The sequence below is a fragment of the Dothidotthia symphoricarpi genome (assembly GCF_010015815.1).
Source record: "Dothidotthia symphoricarpi CBS 119687 unplaced genomic scaffold P153scaffold_3, whole genome shotgun sequence".
Lineage (NCBI taxonomy): Eukaryota > Fungi > Ascomycota > Dothideomycetes > Pleosporales > Dothidotthiaceae > Dothidotthia > Dothidotthia symphoricarpi.
Window position 1 is genome coordinate 1,158,464 of NW_022985010.1, and position 16,442 is coordinate 1,174,905.

At 55.0% G+C, this 16,442-nt stretch overlaps 7 protein-coding genes across 7 annotated transcripts; 4 read left to right on the forward strand and 3 right to left on the reverse strand.

Annotated features, from left to right (window-relative positions):
- Positions 1 to 42: 42 nt before the first annotated feature.
- Positions 43 to 3,559, reverse strand: P153DRAFT_373105 (DUF676-domain-containing protein; the record flags this gene model as incomplete). Its single annotated transcript, XM_033669442.1, has 2 exons — positions 43 to 3,352; positions 3,411 to 3,559. The coding sequence occupies 2 exons, from the start codon at positions 3,557 to 3,559 to the stop codon at positions 43 to 45; spliced, it is 3,459 nt and encodes a 1,152-aa protein (XP_033527897.1).
- Positions 3,560 to 4,259: 700 nt separating this feature from the next.
- P153DRAFT_282580 (phosphatidyl synthase-like protein) lies at positions 4,260 to 5,753 on the reverse strand (the record flags this gene model as incomplete). The annotated part of the gene is made up of 1 exon (XM_033663213.1): positions 4,260 to 5,753. One exon carries the CDS (start codon positions 5,751 to 5,753, stop codon positions 4,260 to 4,262), a length of 1,494 nt encoding a protein of 497 aa, XP_033527898.1.
- Positions 5,754 to 6,653: 900 nt separating this feature from the next.
- P153DRAFT_363690 (Aldo/keto reductase) lies at positions 6,654 to 8,043 on the forward strand. Its single transcript, XM_033667423.1, has one exon. It carries the CDS (start codon positions 6,912 to 6,914, stop codon positions 7,893 to 7,895), a length of 984 nt encoding a protein of 327 aa, XP_033527899.1. The 5' UTR covers positions 6,654 to 6,911; the 3' UTR covers positions 7,896 to 8,043.
- Positions 8,044 to 8,340: 297 nt separating this feature from the next.
- P153DRAFT_282504 (uncharacterized protein) lies at positions 8,341 to 9,627 on the reverse strand (the record flags this gene model as incomplete). The annotated part of the gene is made up of 1 exon (XM_033663204.1): positions 8,341 to 9,627. One exon carries the CDS (start codon positions 9,625 to 9,627, stop codon positions 8,341 to 8,343), a length of 1,287 nt encoding a protein of 428 aa, XP_033527900.1.
- A 538-nt stretch (positions 9,628 to 10,165) lies between these two features.
- Positions 10,166 to 13,527, forward strand: P153DRAFT_158103 (uncharacterized protein). The gene is made up of 3 exons (XM_033662246.1): positions 10,166 to 10,609; positions 10,683 to 12,307; positions 12,515 to 13,527. The coding sequence occupies exons 1-3, from the start codon at positions 10,327 to 10,329 to the stop codon at positions 13,424 to 13,426; spliced, it is 2,820 nt and encodes a 939-aa protein (XP_033527901.1). The 5' UTR covers positions 10,166 to 10,326; the 3' UTR covers positions 13,427 to 13,527.
- On the forward strand, positions 13,528 to 14,027 carry P153DRAFT_158104 (uncharacterized protein). Its single transcript, XM_033662247.1, has one exon. It carries the CDS (start codon positions 13,629 to 13,631, stop codon positions 13,914 to 13,916), a length of 288 nt encoding a protein of 95 aa, XP_033527902.1. The 5' UTR covers positions 13,528 to 13,628; the 3' UTR covers positions 13,917 to 14,027.
- Positions 14,028 to 15,257: 1,230 nt separating this feature from the next.
- On the forward strand, positions 15,258 to 16,214 carry P153DRAFT_281670 (uncharacterized protein; the record flags this gene model as incomplete). Its single annotated transcript, XM_033663151.1, has 2 exons — positions 15,258 to 15,540; positions 15,595 to 16,214. The coding sequence occupies 2 exons, from the start codon at positions 15,258 to 15,260 to the stop codon at positions 16,212 to 16,214; spliced, it is 903 nt and encodes a 300-aa protein (XP_033527903.1).
- Between the last annotated feature and the right edge of the window lie 228 nt (positions 16,215 to 16,442).

The window sequence follows — 16,442 nt, forward strand, 5'->3', positions numbered from 1 at the left end:
TTCGTATGCAACCTCACACTCTACCGTGTAGACTGGAGACTCCTACGCGTGGTCCTGCGAGAAGCTCAGTCTAGCTACGTGCTCTCCTACGCCTCCGCTCTTGCTTCCATTCTTGTTGGCCACTGGTGAAGAAGGGGCGCTCACGTCCAAAGACTTCTTCAATCCGAGTTCGGTGATGTTTGCGGAGGGCGTGTCAGGTGGACTCTCTGTCAGCTTGCCCTCTCCAAGAACTACAGGCGTCCCACCGAAGGACTGAACAGAATCAGGCTCGGGCTTTGACTTGCCCGATTGCCTTGTCGGCGTCGGGCCTAACCCTCTATGAATATCCATAGCAGCTGGGGGCATATTGTTCAAGAACGCCGTTATGTCTTGATCGCTCGTACCCCTTTCGCCAGGTGTTCGCGGTGTGGTCGGGTTGGGACTACGCGAGCGACGTGGGCTGCGTGAGCCCTGATTGTTGATCTGCAGAAACTTCTGGAGATAAGTGCGATCATCGCTTTCGTCCTCTTCGTCGCTCGTCCCATCAAAGTATATGCTATCCCAGTCGGCAGTGCCTGTGCTGCGCATGGAATCGGTCGTATCCATTCGGCGAGGAGCCATTGGAGGGTTCTTGAGCGGCGCCAACTCGTCTGCGACCTCTCTCATTTCGCTGTCTGTACGTGCAATTGGCGGGCCAACGTCCTCCTGTCCTCTGACGTGTTCACCGTTTTCGTTCACTGGGACTTCGATACCCTTGGCTCGGTCGATGGCAGGCTCATTCTCGTCACGCGTTTGGGCTGAGAAAGTGTTTGCAAAGTGCGTGTCGCAAAGGTGTTTGACGACCGGCCATCCATAAGCGTTGGCAAACATGCGGCGAACGACCATGTTGTTATGAGCATCGGGTTCAAGACGGACTAGAACTTTCCGCCATGACAGATCTTTATGGTAGGCCCGAGCAATCTTCTCTTCGACGCGCATGACACCTCCCTCCGTAGTAGATACTTGGGATGAGGTGCTTTCGCCTGAGACCGAGCGACCTGTAGCTCTCTTCTTAGCCGGTGGAGGTGGAATATCCTCAGGATGATAGACACGATCATGGAAGATAGTTCGTGCTCGAGTCGACGGGTCTGTAATCCACGACGTTGGGGGAACGGGCGGGTTTATGAGGTCACCAGCAGACTCAAATATCGTTGTCTTAGGCGGTGCTAGCATACTCGTAGCGTTGTTGAGTACAGTGTCACCACGTGTTGCCTTTGGTCTCTTCTGCTGCGCTGCATCTTGTGACGAGGACGCCTCTGCTTCTGCTTCTGATTGAGTATCTTGCTCTTCTTCATTTTTCGGATACGTCTGACTGCGCTTGAACATCTTCTTGTCTCTTGCAGTGTGCTTGCCTGTGGGCCGGATATAGCTCCAGAGCTGCATGAGCGTATTTTGCGGCTGGAAATATGAATCAGAGTCCGAGTCTGCGTCTGATGCCTTCTTCTTCCCTTCCATAGGTTTGGCAGCAGCTTGCGCCTCGTCATCCTGGTTGGTGACATCCACACCAGGCAAAGGAACGGCCTCAGCATCCCCTCCCAACGAAGGAGGCTCGACACTCTCATTCTCGTCATCTGAAAAGCCGATCCTCGAGGCACTGGCTGGCGTGTTCTGTCCCGTCAACTGGCCAAAGCCCCATATAGCTACGGCTCCAACGAGACCGTTCTCCCTCCGTGCCTTCTCCACCTTGCCCAAGCCTGTCCAGTCGAGAAAGAGAAGACAGCTTGTGCGGAGCGGGACGATTCCGTCGTTGACTACGTTCGAGTACAGCGTACGATTTCGGAACATGCGCAGAACTTGGTGAGCTGGACCAGTAGGAAGAATTCGAAGAAGCGGTTTTGCGCCAGGGTCCTCATGATTGGGCTCACTTTGAGGCTGGTTTCCGAGCCCGCTTACCATAGCAGTCCATCCTTGCTTTGCCAACGTAGGAGCCCTCCAGGTCAACCCAAGATCTTGCCCCGTCCTGCCCACCAATCCAAAATCCAAAGCAAACTTGACATACATGGGGTTCTCGTTACTTAAACCCAGAAACGGAGAGGCCATGGCGATGAAGTTGATGGGCTTGATGTTCTCGAAGAATTGCGGAGAATGCTTGTGGATGTAGGCGATGGCGTATGTCTGAACGAGTCCTCCCAGCGAGTGACCGATGAAGCTGATACTGGTGAACTTGTATGCGCGTCTCGAGTGATGTGTATGTGTCTTGTGAGCAGTACTTCCTTCGTGGCCCGGTATACCCTCATCACCCTTGTCCTTGGGAGCGGAGAAGGTATTGGACAGCTTCTCGCCAATGGACCTCTTGACGGGTAAAAATGGTTGGTCGGGGTATGTTGTACGTAGCACATACTTGGCCAGTCTTTTCCCAAGATACTGGATGCCGCGCTCGGTGCGTATAACGTTGCCGTCAAACCCACGCACAATGACCTCTTCTTCGTCGTCGTCCGCTTCTTCATCGGTTATCTCGTCTTGACCACCTGACAATGGAGCTGTAGAGCTTTCCGTCACAGTATCCTCGCTAGACTTTCCTCCCTTCTGCTCTCGCCGCTTTCTCCGTCGGTCTTCCCGGGCTTGCTTGGCTGTCGCATCGATGCTCTCCTTCAAGTACAGCAGATCCGCGCCGAGATTACTGTGCAGTCCGTGGGTGACCATGACGAGGTGGATCTTCTTCTGCTTGCGGTGATCTTCAGGCTCCTGGTGGTGGACGTCCTTTGACTTGCGCCTGTCGGCGTGGTGTTCCTCGTCTTTCCACTCGGGCAGCTCCGGCTTGTTCCACAGACTCGACGTGTCGTCGACGACCAATTTGATGGCCTTTGAATAGACGCCTTTTGGCTGCGCAGGATGGCCGTGCGTATGCGCCTTCTTCCCCTGCTGGTGGTCCTGCACCTTGCCTGGCACCCCATGGCTGTTTCCGGTAACGGCCGTGAAGCCCAGGTCCAGCGACCTCTCGTCACGGGCTACCAGCAGCTCGTAGTTCACCGAGGCCGAGTTGGAAAAGATGATCTGCGAGGCAATCTCGATTATCCAAGTTGCGCTCTTGGGCGACCCGTCAGCGTTGCGGCTCTCGTCGCCCTGTCTGATGTGTTCGGGCACCGTCAACTTGGCGTTCCAGTAGCCGCCCGCCTTGAGGTTGGGCTCGAACTCGGGGACGCCGTATGTCTTGGGCGACTCGACCTTCTTGTTGGGGTTGAAGGTCGAGGGATAGGCGGCGACGTGGATGGTATAGGGGCCGTGGAGATAGGCGGCACGCAGCGGAATGGCCGACGAGTTGCGTATGCGGACATGGAGGACGGCGGGCGAGGGCAGAATGCGGTCTTCAGCAGGCGTGTATGTGACGGTGTACCTGCATGACCTCTTAGCATTCCGCCGGCCAGACACTCCCGCGGAGAGATGCAGCATACCTCACCACCTCGCCCACCTTGACGCTCCCCGTCTGGTGAACTAGCAGCATCGTCAAGGCACGCTGCTGCGAGGGCGTGCTAGAATTTGGACGTTTGCGATTGCTTGCAGCGTTTAGGAGAGAGGGTATCGTGCGAAGCGTGAGTAGCATTAGCGGGTCTGTCTAGCGGGTCCAGCGAGCATGGCGCGTCATCAGCATGTGCACATGCTCGCCCTACGAAAGGATACAAGAAGTAGAATAAGAACGACGACGACGCATCGTCGCTGTCACGCAGCGCAACTGCATGAGATAAACACCAACGTCATTGCTCGTGGTCTGGAATGTCATCCTCACCAGAGTACCAGAAACTGCTAGTCTGCCGAGCATGTGCTCCACGTTCTTTGGCTAAGCATTCACATGCGCCGCCATAAATCGTCCGCATGCAAGACACAACGACGTCTGCTGTTCGTGGTACCGCTTTGTCGGAAATTCTGCTGTCCGCTCCGGCCTTATTTTGACTTCACAAACATCTTTCAAACCAACTTACCGCCCATAACGAATTATACAACAGGTGAACGTATTGAGCAGGAAGTACACAGCTGCACATAAATAACATAAGAAGCACGAGAATAGAAATGTAGTAGTCACAACACCAGCCCATCAAACGCAAAAGAAGCTTCTAAAATCAGAGATTTGTATATATGAGACTCGTAAAATATCTATAAAAGCCCTCGTAGATCAAGTTTGCACGCATCCGCTATGCTATGCAGGATATACACCAGATCTGACCACGTCTATATCTAAAAAAACGCCTGTCTAAAATGCCCCGATTACCATAACCATAACCATAACCAAAGGAAAGAGAAACCCTCTACTCGATAGCCGAAGCCCCAATGCCGTGAGTGGAGGGGTTAATCGACTCATTGAACTCGAACTTGAAGTCCTGGCCCAACTCCTTCTTCATAGCCGTCGTAACCGCCTCATACACATTCTTAAACACGCCAAAGTTCGCCGGGTTCTCCTCGTCATTCTCGCCGCCCTGGAACACACCCGTGCGCACCAAGCACGTGTTCCAGCCATACATGTTCCCGCCGATGATATCGGAAGCCGGGTTATCACCGATCATGTAGATGTTCTTGGGCAGGCGCTCATCGTTGTGGATCGTCTCCATCCAGCTAGCAATGACCTCGTCGGCGTACTTGTACGTCGCGAGCTCGGGCTTGCCGTACACGACACGCTCGAGGTCCACACCGGTGAGCGACTTGTACATGGCTTCGAGGCCGATGCGGAACGCGCCCTGCGACATGCGCGGGAAGGGGTGCTCGGTCGGGCACAGCATGTCGCCTTGTGAGAAGTAGATGGGGATGCGCTGGGAGACGGGGTCGGCGGCGCGGGTTCCGAAGCGGCCGTTCTCGCTCTGCAGCAGGTCCATGATGATCTGGATGTCGGTTGCGTAGTCGCGGCTGTCGGAGAAGACCATGATGGCGTCGATGTTGGTCTTTGAGAAGTCGCGGGGGCGGGAGGTTTTGCGCTCCTCCTCGGTGAAGACGCGGTAGGGGGCGATGGTTGGGTCCCACGCGATGATGTCGTTGGGCACAACAATGTCCTCGAAACCGTACTCCTCGGCGACTTCGCGGCACTTGTAGCCCTCACCGCCAACGACGAGGACCGTCTTGTAGTACTCGGCCAGAGCTCGCATGGGCGTGTGGGACTGGATGAACTGTTCGGTGGAGATGGGGTTGTGGAGGATCTTGGAGAGCTGCTCTACACGAGGCACCTCACGCTTTCCAGAACCGTTGGTGAGGAAGATGTGGGGAATCTTGATGCCGAGCTCGTTCTCGCCGTTGAGAATCTCAAGCACGCGCTTGCCCTCGGGGATCAGACGGTCGCCGTGGACGAGCACACCGTCGATGTCGAAGACGAATGCCATGTCCTTGGCAGCGGTGACCTTCTCGCCGGCAAGATCCTGGAGCTGAGCAGCGATGATGTCGCGAGATGGCTGGATAGGAGGCATGCCAGGGCGCTGGGCAACACCCTCGGGGTAGTGGACCGAAGACAGCCTCGATTGCCTCTTTGATCGGGGGATGGGCAGGGAGGTTCCGAAGGAGTTCCTGGAGCCTCGTCGGTCCCTCATGGATGGCGACAGAGAGAGGTTGTGCATGTAGTGCGATGCATCTGCGATAGAGCTCCTGGTCGCTGGAACCTCGATGGAGTGGGCTGTGCCATGGGCATCGCTGCTGCCATCACCAGGAATGGCGAGTCCGCCAGCAGACAAGTTGTTGGAGGGAGCGCGGTTGATATCGTGGGACTTGGCCTGGTTGAGAGGTGTGCTGTCACCGAAATCAGAGTCGTCGTAAGCAGGCATGATGAAGTTGTTTTGATATTCGTAAAGAGATAGGGTATCAAAGAATCGAGATGATCAAGCTTGACTGAATGAAGCTTGTATGAGATGGATTGGAAGAATGAAAGAACTGTTAATGGACCGACTCAGGGTTTCGAGGGAGCCCATATATATCTATTTCTTATCTCCAAATATCTTCTCCAACTTTTCAGCCCTTTGTCGAGCCATATTCTTCCCGAGCATGGCCGAAGCCCCTCCACTCTACCACTGGAGACGAAGCATCCAACAACAATCTCAGTATCCACAATGCATGCTACATCATCACTCGCTTGGATGGGGCCCGTCAAGGGTACCGCTAAGGGAAAAGCTCTGTCAGACCAGAGAATAGAAACTGGATACCATCATCCTGGAGTTGGCAAAAAAAACTGGGGACTGATAGCAACAAGCGTGCTCTGAATCGCCTCAACACCTCGAAGATCGCCAAAGGGACTTGTCGACGCATCAATATGGGCACGCAGCCTCATCTCACTGGGCAAGACGCACCGCGGCCGGTACCCAGCTGATGCAGACCGCTATTATGGCTGTCAAGGGTGATTAGTATGCATCTGAGCGTTGCTATCGAGTGTACAACACTGCAGCTTCACCGGCGGACGGTGCATGCAAAGCAACGGTACAACGCTCAGAGTCTAGCAGTGACGTGAGAAACAGTGGAGCGCCATGTTGCAGTTCGCCGAGAAGTCGCCATTGTGTTCCTGACGCGGCGGCCGTTGTCTTGGTGGCCGCAGAGCCGCCGTGGGTTCCTGGTGCAAAGACTCGAGAAGGTTGGAAGGTTGAGTCGGCCCGTGTGGATTCAGGGTCCACTGCTACGTCATCAACTCTGATTTTGGTTGCAGATTTCATGAAACTGTTGGATGGAGACTTTTATGGGGTTTTTTTCGTGTCTACGAGATGGGTACGAGAAGGGACCGGGATGTATGTCGTCAGATAATGAGGTTGCGTTGGGAGGGGGGAAGAGATTTCGCGAAGGTAGGTAACGCGAGATATATCTAGGGTTGCGACCTTGACCTGACTTGGCTTGGTTTACGACGTATTCATCGTTACTCTGTATATTCAGACAAAGATTCGTTTGATTGTTTTCATCTATACCTCATTCATCTTCGCATCCACGAGCAAACCACCAACATGGCCCTTCAAAACACCAAAACATACACCCTCTCCAACGGGCTCACCATCCCTGCGGTCGGCTTCGGCACCTTTGCCAACGAAGGCTCCAAAGGCGAAACCTACGCCGCCGTCACAGAAGCCCTGAAAACCGGCTACCGTCACCTCGACTGCGCGTGGTTCTACCAGAACGAAGAAGAGGTCGGCGACGCCGTACGCGACTTCCTCTCCAAGACCCCCAGCGTCAAGCGCAGCGACATCTTCATCTGCACAAAAGTATGGAACCACCTCCACGAGCCATCCGAAGTGAAATGGTCGCTGCAGAACTCGCTGGAGAAGCTGAAGATGGACTACATTGACCTGTTCCTCGTACACTGGCCGATCGCCGCAGAGACAAACGAGCAGAACATGCCCAAGATCGGGGCCGACGGAAAATACATCATCAAGAAAGACCTGACGGAGAACCCGGAGCCGACATGGCGCGCCATGGAGGAGATCTACAAGTCGGGCCAGGCCAAGGCCATCGGCGTGTCCAACTGGACCATTGAGGGCTTGAAGAAGCTCCTCGCCCTCGCGGAGGTCAAGCCGCAGGTCAACCAGATCGAAATCCACCCCTTCCTGCCCAACGACGAGCTCGTCAAGTTCTGCCAAGCGCATGATATCCTGCCTGCGGCTTACTCGCCCCTCGGATCGCAGAACCAGGTCCCCAGCACAGGCGAGCAGGTGCGCACAAACACTAAGCTGAATGAAGTCGCGCAACGCAGCGGGCACGATCTCGGACAGGTGTTGTTGGCGTGGGGCCTACAAAGAGGATACGTCGTCCTGCCCAAGAGCTCGACGCCGAAGCGTATCGCGAGCAACTGGCTGATTCCTGTGTTGAGCAAGGAGGACTTTGAGGCGGTGGAGGAGGTTGCGAGTGGCAGGCACACACGCTTTGTCAACATGAAGGACACCTTTGGGTATGATGTCTGGCCGCAGGAGGCCAACGGCGAGCTTAAGGCCTAAGTTTGCTGGGGGATTGTATGACCAACAATGATATGACGGCGTTTCTGAACTTTTTAGCGATACCAGAAGTCGGATTGCAGACTTGTAGATTTTGAGCTCAAAGAGCAATAGATAGATTTCAACTACATTGTTTTGTCTCCATATCTGATAATTATCGACGTCTGTAGCGTCTTCACCCACCTCGACTGATGCGAAGCAACTAACGTGCATTCTCCATCTCCGGGTAACAATGGCTGCGGCTAGCAATGCAAAGCAACTTCCTTTTGCCGACGTTTCAGGTAGTTGCAACTTCGAATCTACGAATCAAGGCCGTATTCGCGCGTCTAAAAAGTTTGTACCCAGTGCTTCCTTCTCTGACTGGGACGTGGTATCATCATTAATTTTCCTTGAACGGATAAGCTATGGTATTCATGTTAGGGTCGTAACTAGAATCTCTTATTGAAACTCATGACAAGACAAGACGGTCCAGCAGTTCCAAATTCTTCCTCTCTTCTCGCGCTTTCCACCCTGTGGTCGCTGGCTGATCTGCCACCGAAGGTTTTGACAGTACGATATCGGGGAAGTGTTGTTTGGTGAACTCCATCGCAATCTGTGCTTCAGTGAACTTCTCCTCTTCTAATAATTGGCGTGCGACTCCCAAGCAGAGCTGAACGAGGAAGTTTCTTCGACTTTTTGAAGCTCGCACGAATGAGATGGCTCCAGCAGGATCCTGAATGAAGCGGAGACCTGGAAGTGCACTACGCTGTGTAGGGTGATGCAGCCAAAGCATCGATTCGACTGCTTGACTCCAATTGCCAAGCCAGCGCTGAGATGACAATAAAAACGACTCGTATAATTTGACGTCGGTAGAGTGATCTGGAGTGGAGATGACGCGATTTACTAGTCGTGCTCCTGCCGCTCTGAGAACACTGTACGCTGATTCGTGGCCCTCGACCTCTGCCATGCGAAACGCTTGCATAAACACGGCAAGACCGTTGTCCAGGCCTGTATTCCCTTGCACAGAGACCATTTTCGCCAACAACTGCTGCCTGAACGTTGAGACTTTCAACACGTCCAAGCCCGTGTCTTTGATGCGCTGCTGTGTGGGGCGAATGTACCAGCGCCAGGGGGCAGATATTGCGCCTTCGGATAGGAGTAATGAAACCAGCCGGTCCTGGAATTTACTGCTGCGACCTTGCTTGGTTGTGCAGAGGTCGAGGAAATCCTTTGATGTATCCAGACCACTCGCACGCAGCCACTCGGCGATTATGACACCTGGAGTCTTTCCATTCTGCAGTTGTGGCGAAGCCTCGGCGGCTGTACTCTCCAACACCTCCAGACACATGGCGGCTTTGGGGAGGCTCGCGGCTCCCACTGCAATCTGGTCAAGGAACCAGCCCATGGGGTCCCTGAGCACATCGACTGCAGCTGACTCTGAGCCTCTTCGGCGGGGCTTCACGGCAAATAGAGGGTTCGTCAAGATTGAGTCGATGTGCTTCGAAGTGGAGGCGTATGAGGAGGTGGCGTGGATCGGGGAGGAGCTACGTTGTCCATTGTTGCCTACAGACTTGTTCGTTGGCTTGTTTTGGATGCTGTCTTGGGGAGAGAAAGGGTGCTCGCGATCCAAGTGGTTCCGGAATGACGTCGTAAGCAAGTTCAATAGCTGCTGGCTTTCGCGTTTCGTGAGTGGAAGCTGGGGGTGGATTTTGGCGGCAAGCGCACTGAACGCCCGTTTCGCCGAGGCAGACTGCATGTTTGGTGTGTGGTGTGTAGGGGCCGGCGCTGGGTATACTGGCGACGACGGAGCGAGTGGTGGTGTGAGGGTGGTAGCTGGTTGTCGAGAGATCGGCAGTGGGTCATCAACGCGTCGAGTAGGCGGGGTCAGCAGACAAGAACACCAGTGACCTGCCCTGTTCACCAGAACTTTTGGTAGGAATCTACAAATTAGAGAAAGGCGTACTTGATTAGCAATGGACTTTTCACGAACTAAATCACAACCAGCAGATAGTGTTGTGCGTGGAGAAGACAACGTGAGGCCTGCTTATGTCATGCGACATGAACTACTATTCATCTTCTGATGCACGTGTCAAGTTCGTGTACAGAATGAGCATGAGGGACTAGCAGTGTGGACAACGGGCTACCAATGCAGTAGACATAAGCCCCTTTCACAGGACCATAGCGAAGAGAACGAGCTCTTAGACGGGCTATGGTAGGCGTTGCGGATCGCTCATAGGCCAAGACTCATCGTCGCTTAAAGGCAAGGACCGCCCAAGGGTAATGCAACCGACCGCTCTCGTCATTCGCAGTAGCCGTCACGTGCAAACCATCAAGAGCGACCCCAACCTGCATCACCGACGCATTTACCACAACGCAGACCTCGACCACACCTCCCTCCTCCCAGCACACACACACCAAGTCGACAGCGGCTTATCAGCACAACGACACATTTCACATGTCTGAAGTACAGCCCCGGCCTGCGCGAGGCAGGAGCACTGCCCGCGGTGGCAGAGGAGGATACGGGCCTCGAGGCCCTCGCAAGACCAACGGCGACGGCGCGTCGCAGCCCGCAGACACATCGGCAGAGCAGGGCGAGCTAGGCGAACTGAAGAAACGCTACCAGGCGCAACTCACAACCCTCAAGGAGCTGTTCCCCGACTGGACCGACGCCGACCTGGTGCTCGCAATCGAAGACTCTGACGGCGACCTGCAGACGACGATTGAAAAGATCAGCGAGGGTGAGTGGCTCCCCGCCGCCGCACCATGTCCTGCGGTGCTGCCACCTTCCAATGCATACTGACACGTGCACAGGTGCCGTCTCGCAGTTCTCCGAGGTGCCAAAAAAAGCAAAGGACCGCTCCCGCTCAAAGGTCCCAGACAATGCTGCTTCGACAGACGCCGCGTCCACCTTACGCGGTAGCCGGGGCGAGCTTCCTCGACGCGGCGGCGACAGCGTTCGCGGCGGTCGTGGACGTGGCACCGATCGTGGCCGTGGTGGCTTCCGTGGCGGTCGTGGAGGTGCCGTCTCGAGTGGATCTCGCGCACCCTCTACTTCGATTCCGACCTCTGAGTCTGCGGCGTGGGATGCGCCCACGACTGCCCCGGACGCCAAAGAGAACGCACCAGCACCCGAGCCCGCTACTGCTGCGCCAGAGGCCCAGGAGCCCGTTGCAGCGACGGCGCCTGCGAAGAAGACGTGGGCCAGCATGTTCGCACCCGTCGCGGCCAAGATCGCGCCCGTCCTGCCCAAAACCGTCGCAGATATGCTGCCCGAGGCCGAGGAGCCCGCTCCCGCTTCTGCTGAAGAGCCCGCCCACCCAGTGGCACTGGAACCAACCGTGCCAGTCGACGAGCCGCCCACACCGCCCCCCGCAGACGAAGTACCTGAAGCGCCTCCAGTTGCGACCGAGGAAACGCCCAAGTCGACGCCGGAAGTGAGTGAGAAGGAGACTGCTACAGAGACTGCCCTTGCGCCCTCCAAAGACGAGCTCACCCAAGAGAACGTTGAGCATCTGCCTGACGAATCTCATCCGCCCCCTACAGAAACGGTGTTCAGCACTGTTGCCAGCTCAAAGGACATTGGAAGCGTTGGCATCGCTACCCCGGTAGCCACCCCACTACAAGCACCCATCGGGCGCCCCGCCCTCGGAGGGTTCGCAACCTCAGCTCTCAAGGCGACGTCTGGATCACACCGCAGTGCCAGCTACGTCAAGAGGCTCATGGAACAACAGGAGGCAGTGGTCATGCCGAGCAACCATGCCGTGGACAGAGCAGCAGTGCAGTTTGGCAGCTTGGGCCTGAGCAGCAACGTGTCTGATTTGGACGTGGACGAAGACAGAGAAGAAGCAGAGACCAGGACTCAACCACCCCAACATTCTCCAGTTACACAGCCCAGGGCATCCTTGCCTCCGGCTCCTCGCCAAGCTGCCCCACAAGCGGAGACGCAGCCAGAGGAACCCGCCCCTACACCAAAGCAGGCTCCAGGACTGCCCCCACCACCTCAGCAGCAGTCCATCGCACAGGACTCGCCCTCCCACACAGCGATGCAGCCCCAAGGATCTCAGTCCAGCCAACCTTACAATCAGTTCGGACGTTATGGCCAAACTGGCACCCCATCAGAAGCTGCGGCACCACCCCAGAAGCCATACGATCCATTCGGCCAGCAGATCCCTCAATCGAACCAATACGACTATCCCGGTCAGCAGAGTCAGGCCCAGTCACAGCCTGGCGCATTTTCCTCAGCACCGGACAACTTTGGCTCTCAATATCTCACGTCTGAGCAGCAACGCTCCGCTTACCAGAACTACTACCAAGGCTATGGACAGCAGAATGCGCAGAGCCAGCAGGAAGCCGGTTCTGCTCAACAACGTACTGGTAGCGCTTTCGGCTCCGGTCCCAATGACTCAGGTTTCCCCCAGAGTCAACATTCGCAACAGGTAAGACCACCTTTCAACAATGTCGATTCGTCTTTCTCGTACGAGCAGTTGTTCGACCCCGGCTTGCGCAAATCTCATGTTGTTCCATCCGGAGTGTCACAGCAGATGCTTCTGGAAGAACGACTGGGAGGAGTGAGCAGGGAGAGGACGACTGTGGATATGGGACTGCAATCCTGGGAGCGGCAGGTTTCTAACGAACGTAAACAGACCCAGAGCCGATACAACGATGGCCAGAACAGCGGCCACAACACCCCGAACCCCAGCTCAAGCGGACAGCACCCCTCTGGACCTGCTTCGCAGGGTCAGCATATGCATCAGCAACACAGCCAACAGGGTGGCCAGCAGGGACATGCTGGAGGCTACCCATACAACCATCCCTACTATGGCAGTCCTTACTACGCCAACTACATGAACCAGTTCGGTGGCTATGGCCAACAAGGTGGCTATGGCTCTTTTGGAAAGGGCATGTACGGTCAACCCCATCACTACGGAATGTCTCCCCAGAGTTCCTACGAACAGCACTCGGCATCACCAGCCAATGCCGGAGGCTTTGGCGCATCCTCCACACATGAGCGGGGTAGCGGCTTGGGTGGAGGACTCGGCGAATATGGACGTGCCGCCTCGGCAACCTCGCAGAACCACAGCTCGGCAGCCGGCGCTGGTGGATTTGGCGGTCTTCCAGATGTATTTGGGCGACCCCAAGCATATTCGCATCAGAGCTCGTATGGCCAACAGCAGGGTGGTCAACAGGGACTTACTGAAGACTCCCTGAAGCCATTCGGTGACTCGAAGAACGGTGGCCCTAGCCCATCTGCTCTGGGAGCTCAGCCCGGCCGACCTGGATCAGCCACACAGAACACTCCTGGTCAGAGTGTGCAAGGCGGCCCTCAACAGTCCCACCAGCAAGGCTTTGGCGGCTACCCGAACCATCTTAGCGGTAACAACCAATACGGTGGACTCGGCGGACTTGGCCACCAGGGCGGCGGTAGCCACCAGCAACAGCAACAACAGCAGCAGCAGCAACAGCAGAGCGGCTATGGAAACTACGGTGGCTTTGGCGGATATGGTGGAAGCTACAGCCGCGGTGGCTGGGGCGGAAACTACGGAGGCCAGCACTAGACCGCATCTCCATCTTAACTCTGACAATATGAAAGGAGGAAGCCAAGTCCTACCAGGGAAGATGAAACAGTATAGCGAGGAGTATTTTTCTTTCTCTTTCTCTCATGTCTTTCTTGATTGGGCAGTATTGACTGATGGGGGGCATGAAAAGCATATCTCCCTTGATCCGCTTGGGTGGCCATGAAACAAACAACTCTGTATTATGAAAAATCTCCTTTCTTCTCCATCTTGCTTCTCGCTTTTTCTCCTCTCGTTCTTGCAAATCTCCCTCTCCCTCTCTCTATCTCCCTCACTTTGGTGGTATTGGACTTTGAACGTCTGCGAGGGAGAGAGAGAAAAAAATCATGTCCTTGTTTTTTTGTACTTTTTTTTGCTGCAGGTTGATGTGTGCAAATCGGTTCTATTTTCTCGAACGAAGCCTTTGGGGTTATCTAGGCTAGGGCTGGGCTGGGCTTATCGGGCTGGGGGTGAAAAGAGCAGTTTGGTATAGCTCTGCGTATGGAGTTGGGGCGGGGATGGCACATATAGTTTACGATTACGCTGTGATGGCTACGCTGTGCTATGCTATGCGATGCAATGAAATGCGATGATTGGTTTTGGGGAAGCAATTTTTTGGTTTTTCTGAAATGAAGTGAAATGCAATGATAGTGCGCGCGTTCCTTGTCTCCTGTTCTTGAGACTGCAACAGACGATGGAACTCACTTCCAACCCCCTCAGGAATTCAATTCAATTGAATTCAATCCATGTACCAACGTGCGAACGCTTCCAGTCAAGTCATGCATCGCGATCTCAACACATGGCACAGACCCACGGATCGCTCCCTTCGGAATATTAATTTTCGATTTTGACAGGTTTACTCATCCCTTTTCTGCAAGGATGATGCCGTTTGCCCGACCCCGACTTATAGAACCGCAGGTAATGTATCTTGTTTTGTGTCTTTGGCCGATGGTTCGGCGGGATGGGCTGCCGCTTTATTTTCTGGTGCGGTGTGGTTTTGTAAGGGGAACGCGCACGCCTCCTTATCATGATCATGATGATAGGGGGTGGGATGGTGTTGGCTGCTTTTTTTTTTGGGCAACTTGCGCGCGACGTCACGGCGGTGTCGGGGTTCTACTATACGCATAGCGTTGCGAATTATGACACTCTTAAACAACTCGCGTCACAGAGTCTTGATTACGAGCAGACGCTCAAACAACCCCCCGTTTCAGCAATGCAACCATCCCATCTCACCGCTCATCAACACATTCACCATCTCATAGCACGAAAACGAACACCTTACCCACTTTTCGCCATGACTACTGCAGCCCGCGATCTCCCACTAAGCCCCCTATCGCCTAGCACATGCCCAATCCGGCATGGCGTGGACGATTATCGGAATTTATTTTCCCTGGCGCGCTCGATAAGCACCGTGATGGTCTACCGCTTTGGACTTCCGCCGCATGCATGGTGTTGGGGCGGACAAAAGTTGTTAAGTTTAAGCTGGGTGCCCACTTTCGTGGACTGTGTGTTTCTGTACTCAAGAGTTTTATTTTTATTTTTATCAGGCGTTTGGCCTGCTTTGTTCGTTGGCTTTTTGGCGTTGTGAAGGTCAGTGCATTGGAAGTGTTGGAAGGGTGTTTAGGGCGACGGTCAAGGGAGGTATAGGCACGATTGGATCGTGAGAGGCTGGGAGGATACGACCACGGTGTTGCTTTTTCTGTGGAGAGGAAGATTACAGATTGAGGAGGACAGGTCGGCGTATTGAGCCAGTCTGCATCGATCTGCTACTCTGCCATCAGCTCAGTTCAGTCGATTTCAGTCCAGGAAAACCACACACACACGCCCACGAACCATGACTCCAACCACCACCACCAGCGACGGCCTTCCAGCATCGCCTCTCCTCCGCCTCCCTCTAGAACTCCGCCTCATGATCTACGAATACCTGCTCTTCCCATCGACACACCCCACAACCGGAAGCGGGACATCAATCGCAAACCTCCTCCCAGACTTCCACACCTACTACTCAGCAGACACGAACAACGACCCCTTCACCCTAAGCGTACGAACCATCGACCCCTGGCTCGGCGGACAACCAAAGTCCTGGAGACGCAGAAGCACGTATTACGTCCGCACCGGTACTTCCCCCTCCCCACCCCCGTCCAAAAAAAAACCCCCTTCTAACCCCTTAGGCGCCTTCCTCACCTCCTCAACCCCAACAACATACCGCATCCTCCTCTCGCCCTACACCGCGCACCTCCGCCACACCATCCCCTCCCTCCTATCCCTAAACCACCAAATCCACGCCGAAGCCACAAAAACCTTCTACGCAACCTACACCTTCTCCTTCCACACCGCCATCGAAGCCATCGTCCCCTTCCTCACCGACCTAACCCCGCTCGCGCGCCAATCCGTGCGCACCCTACACTTCACCAAAAAAGTGCTGCCGTATACCAAGGAATTCGACCGCGCGGAGTGGGCGCGCGCGTGTGCTTTTCTGGGCGCGGGCGGGATGCAAGGGCTGCGGTGTGTGCATCTTGGTGTTGTGGTGGGGCGGCCGGCGACGGGGTGGGAGGGCGTTGGGATGATTTCGTCGGCGGGGTTTGAGGAGCTGGTGAGGGTTAGGCGGGGTGGGGTGGATTTGGAGTGGGTGGAGCAGGTTTTGGCGATTGGGGGGTTGGGGGAGGTCAGGGTTGAGGCGCTGGTTGAGAGGTGTGCGGTGCCGGTTAGTGAGACGATGGCGTTTTGGGTGGCGTTTAGTAGGGGTGTTGTTGAGGGGGGGTTTGTTGGGTTGAGGGTGTTGTGTAGATGAGCTGGTGCGATTAGACATTATAGATTAGATTATTTAGATATTTTTGTTCATCCGGTAACGCCAACGCCACGGTGAGACCTCGATTATGGAGAGGGATATGCAAACAAACGCTGTGAAATCAGGGGTATACGCCAAAAGCAAACACCTTCCAACGCCAAAACTCCTTCACTTCGGGCTCAGATGTCTGTAACGGAGATCCTGACAAAGGATATTAGCCAGCAATCTTGA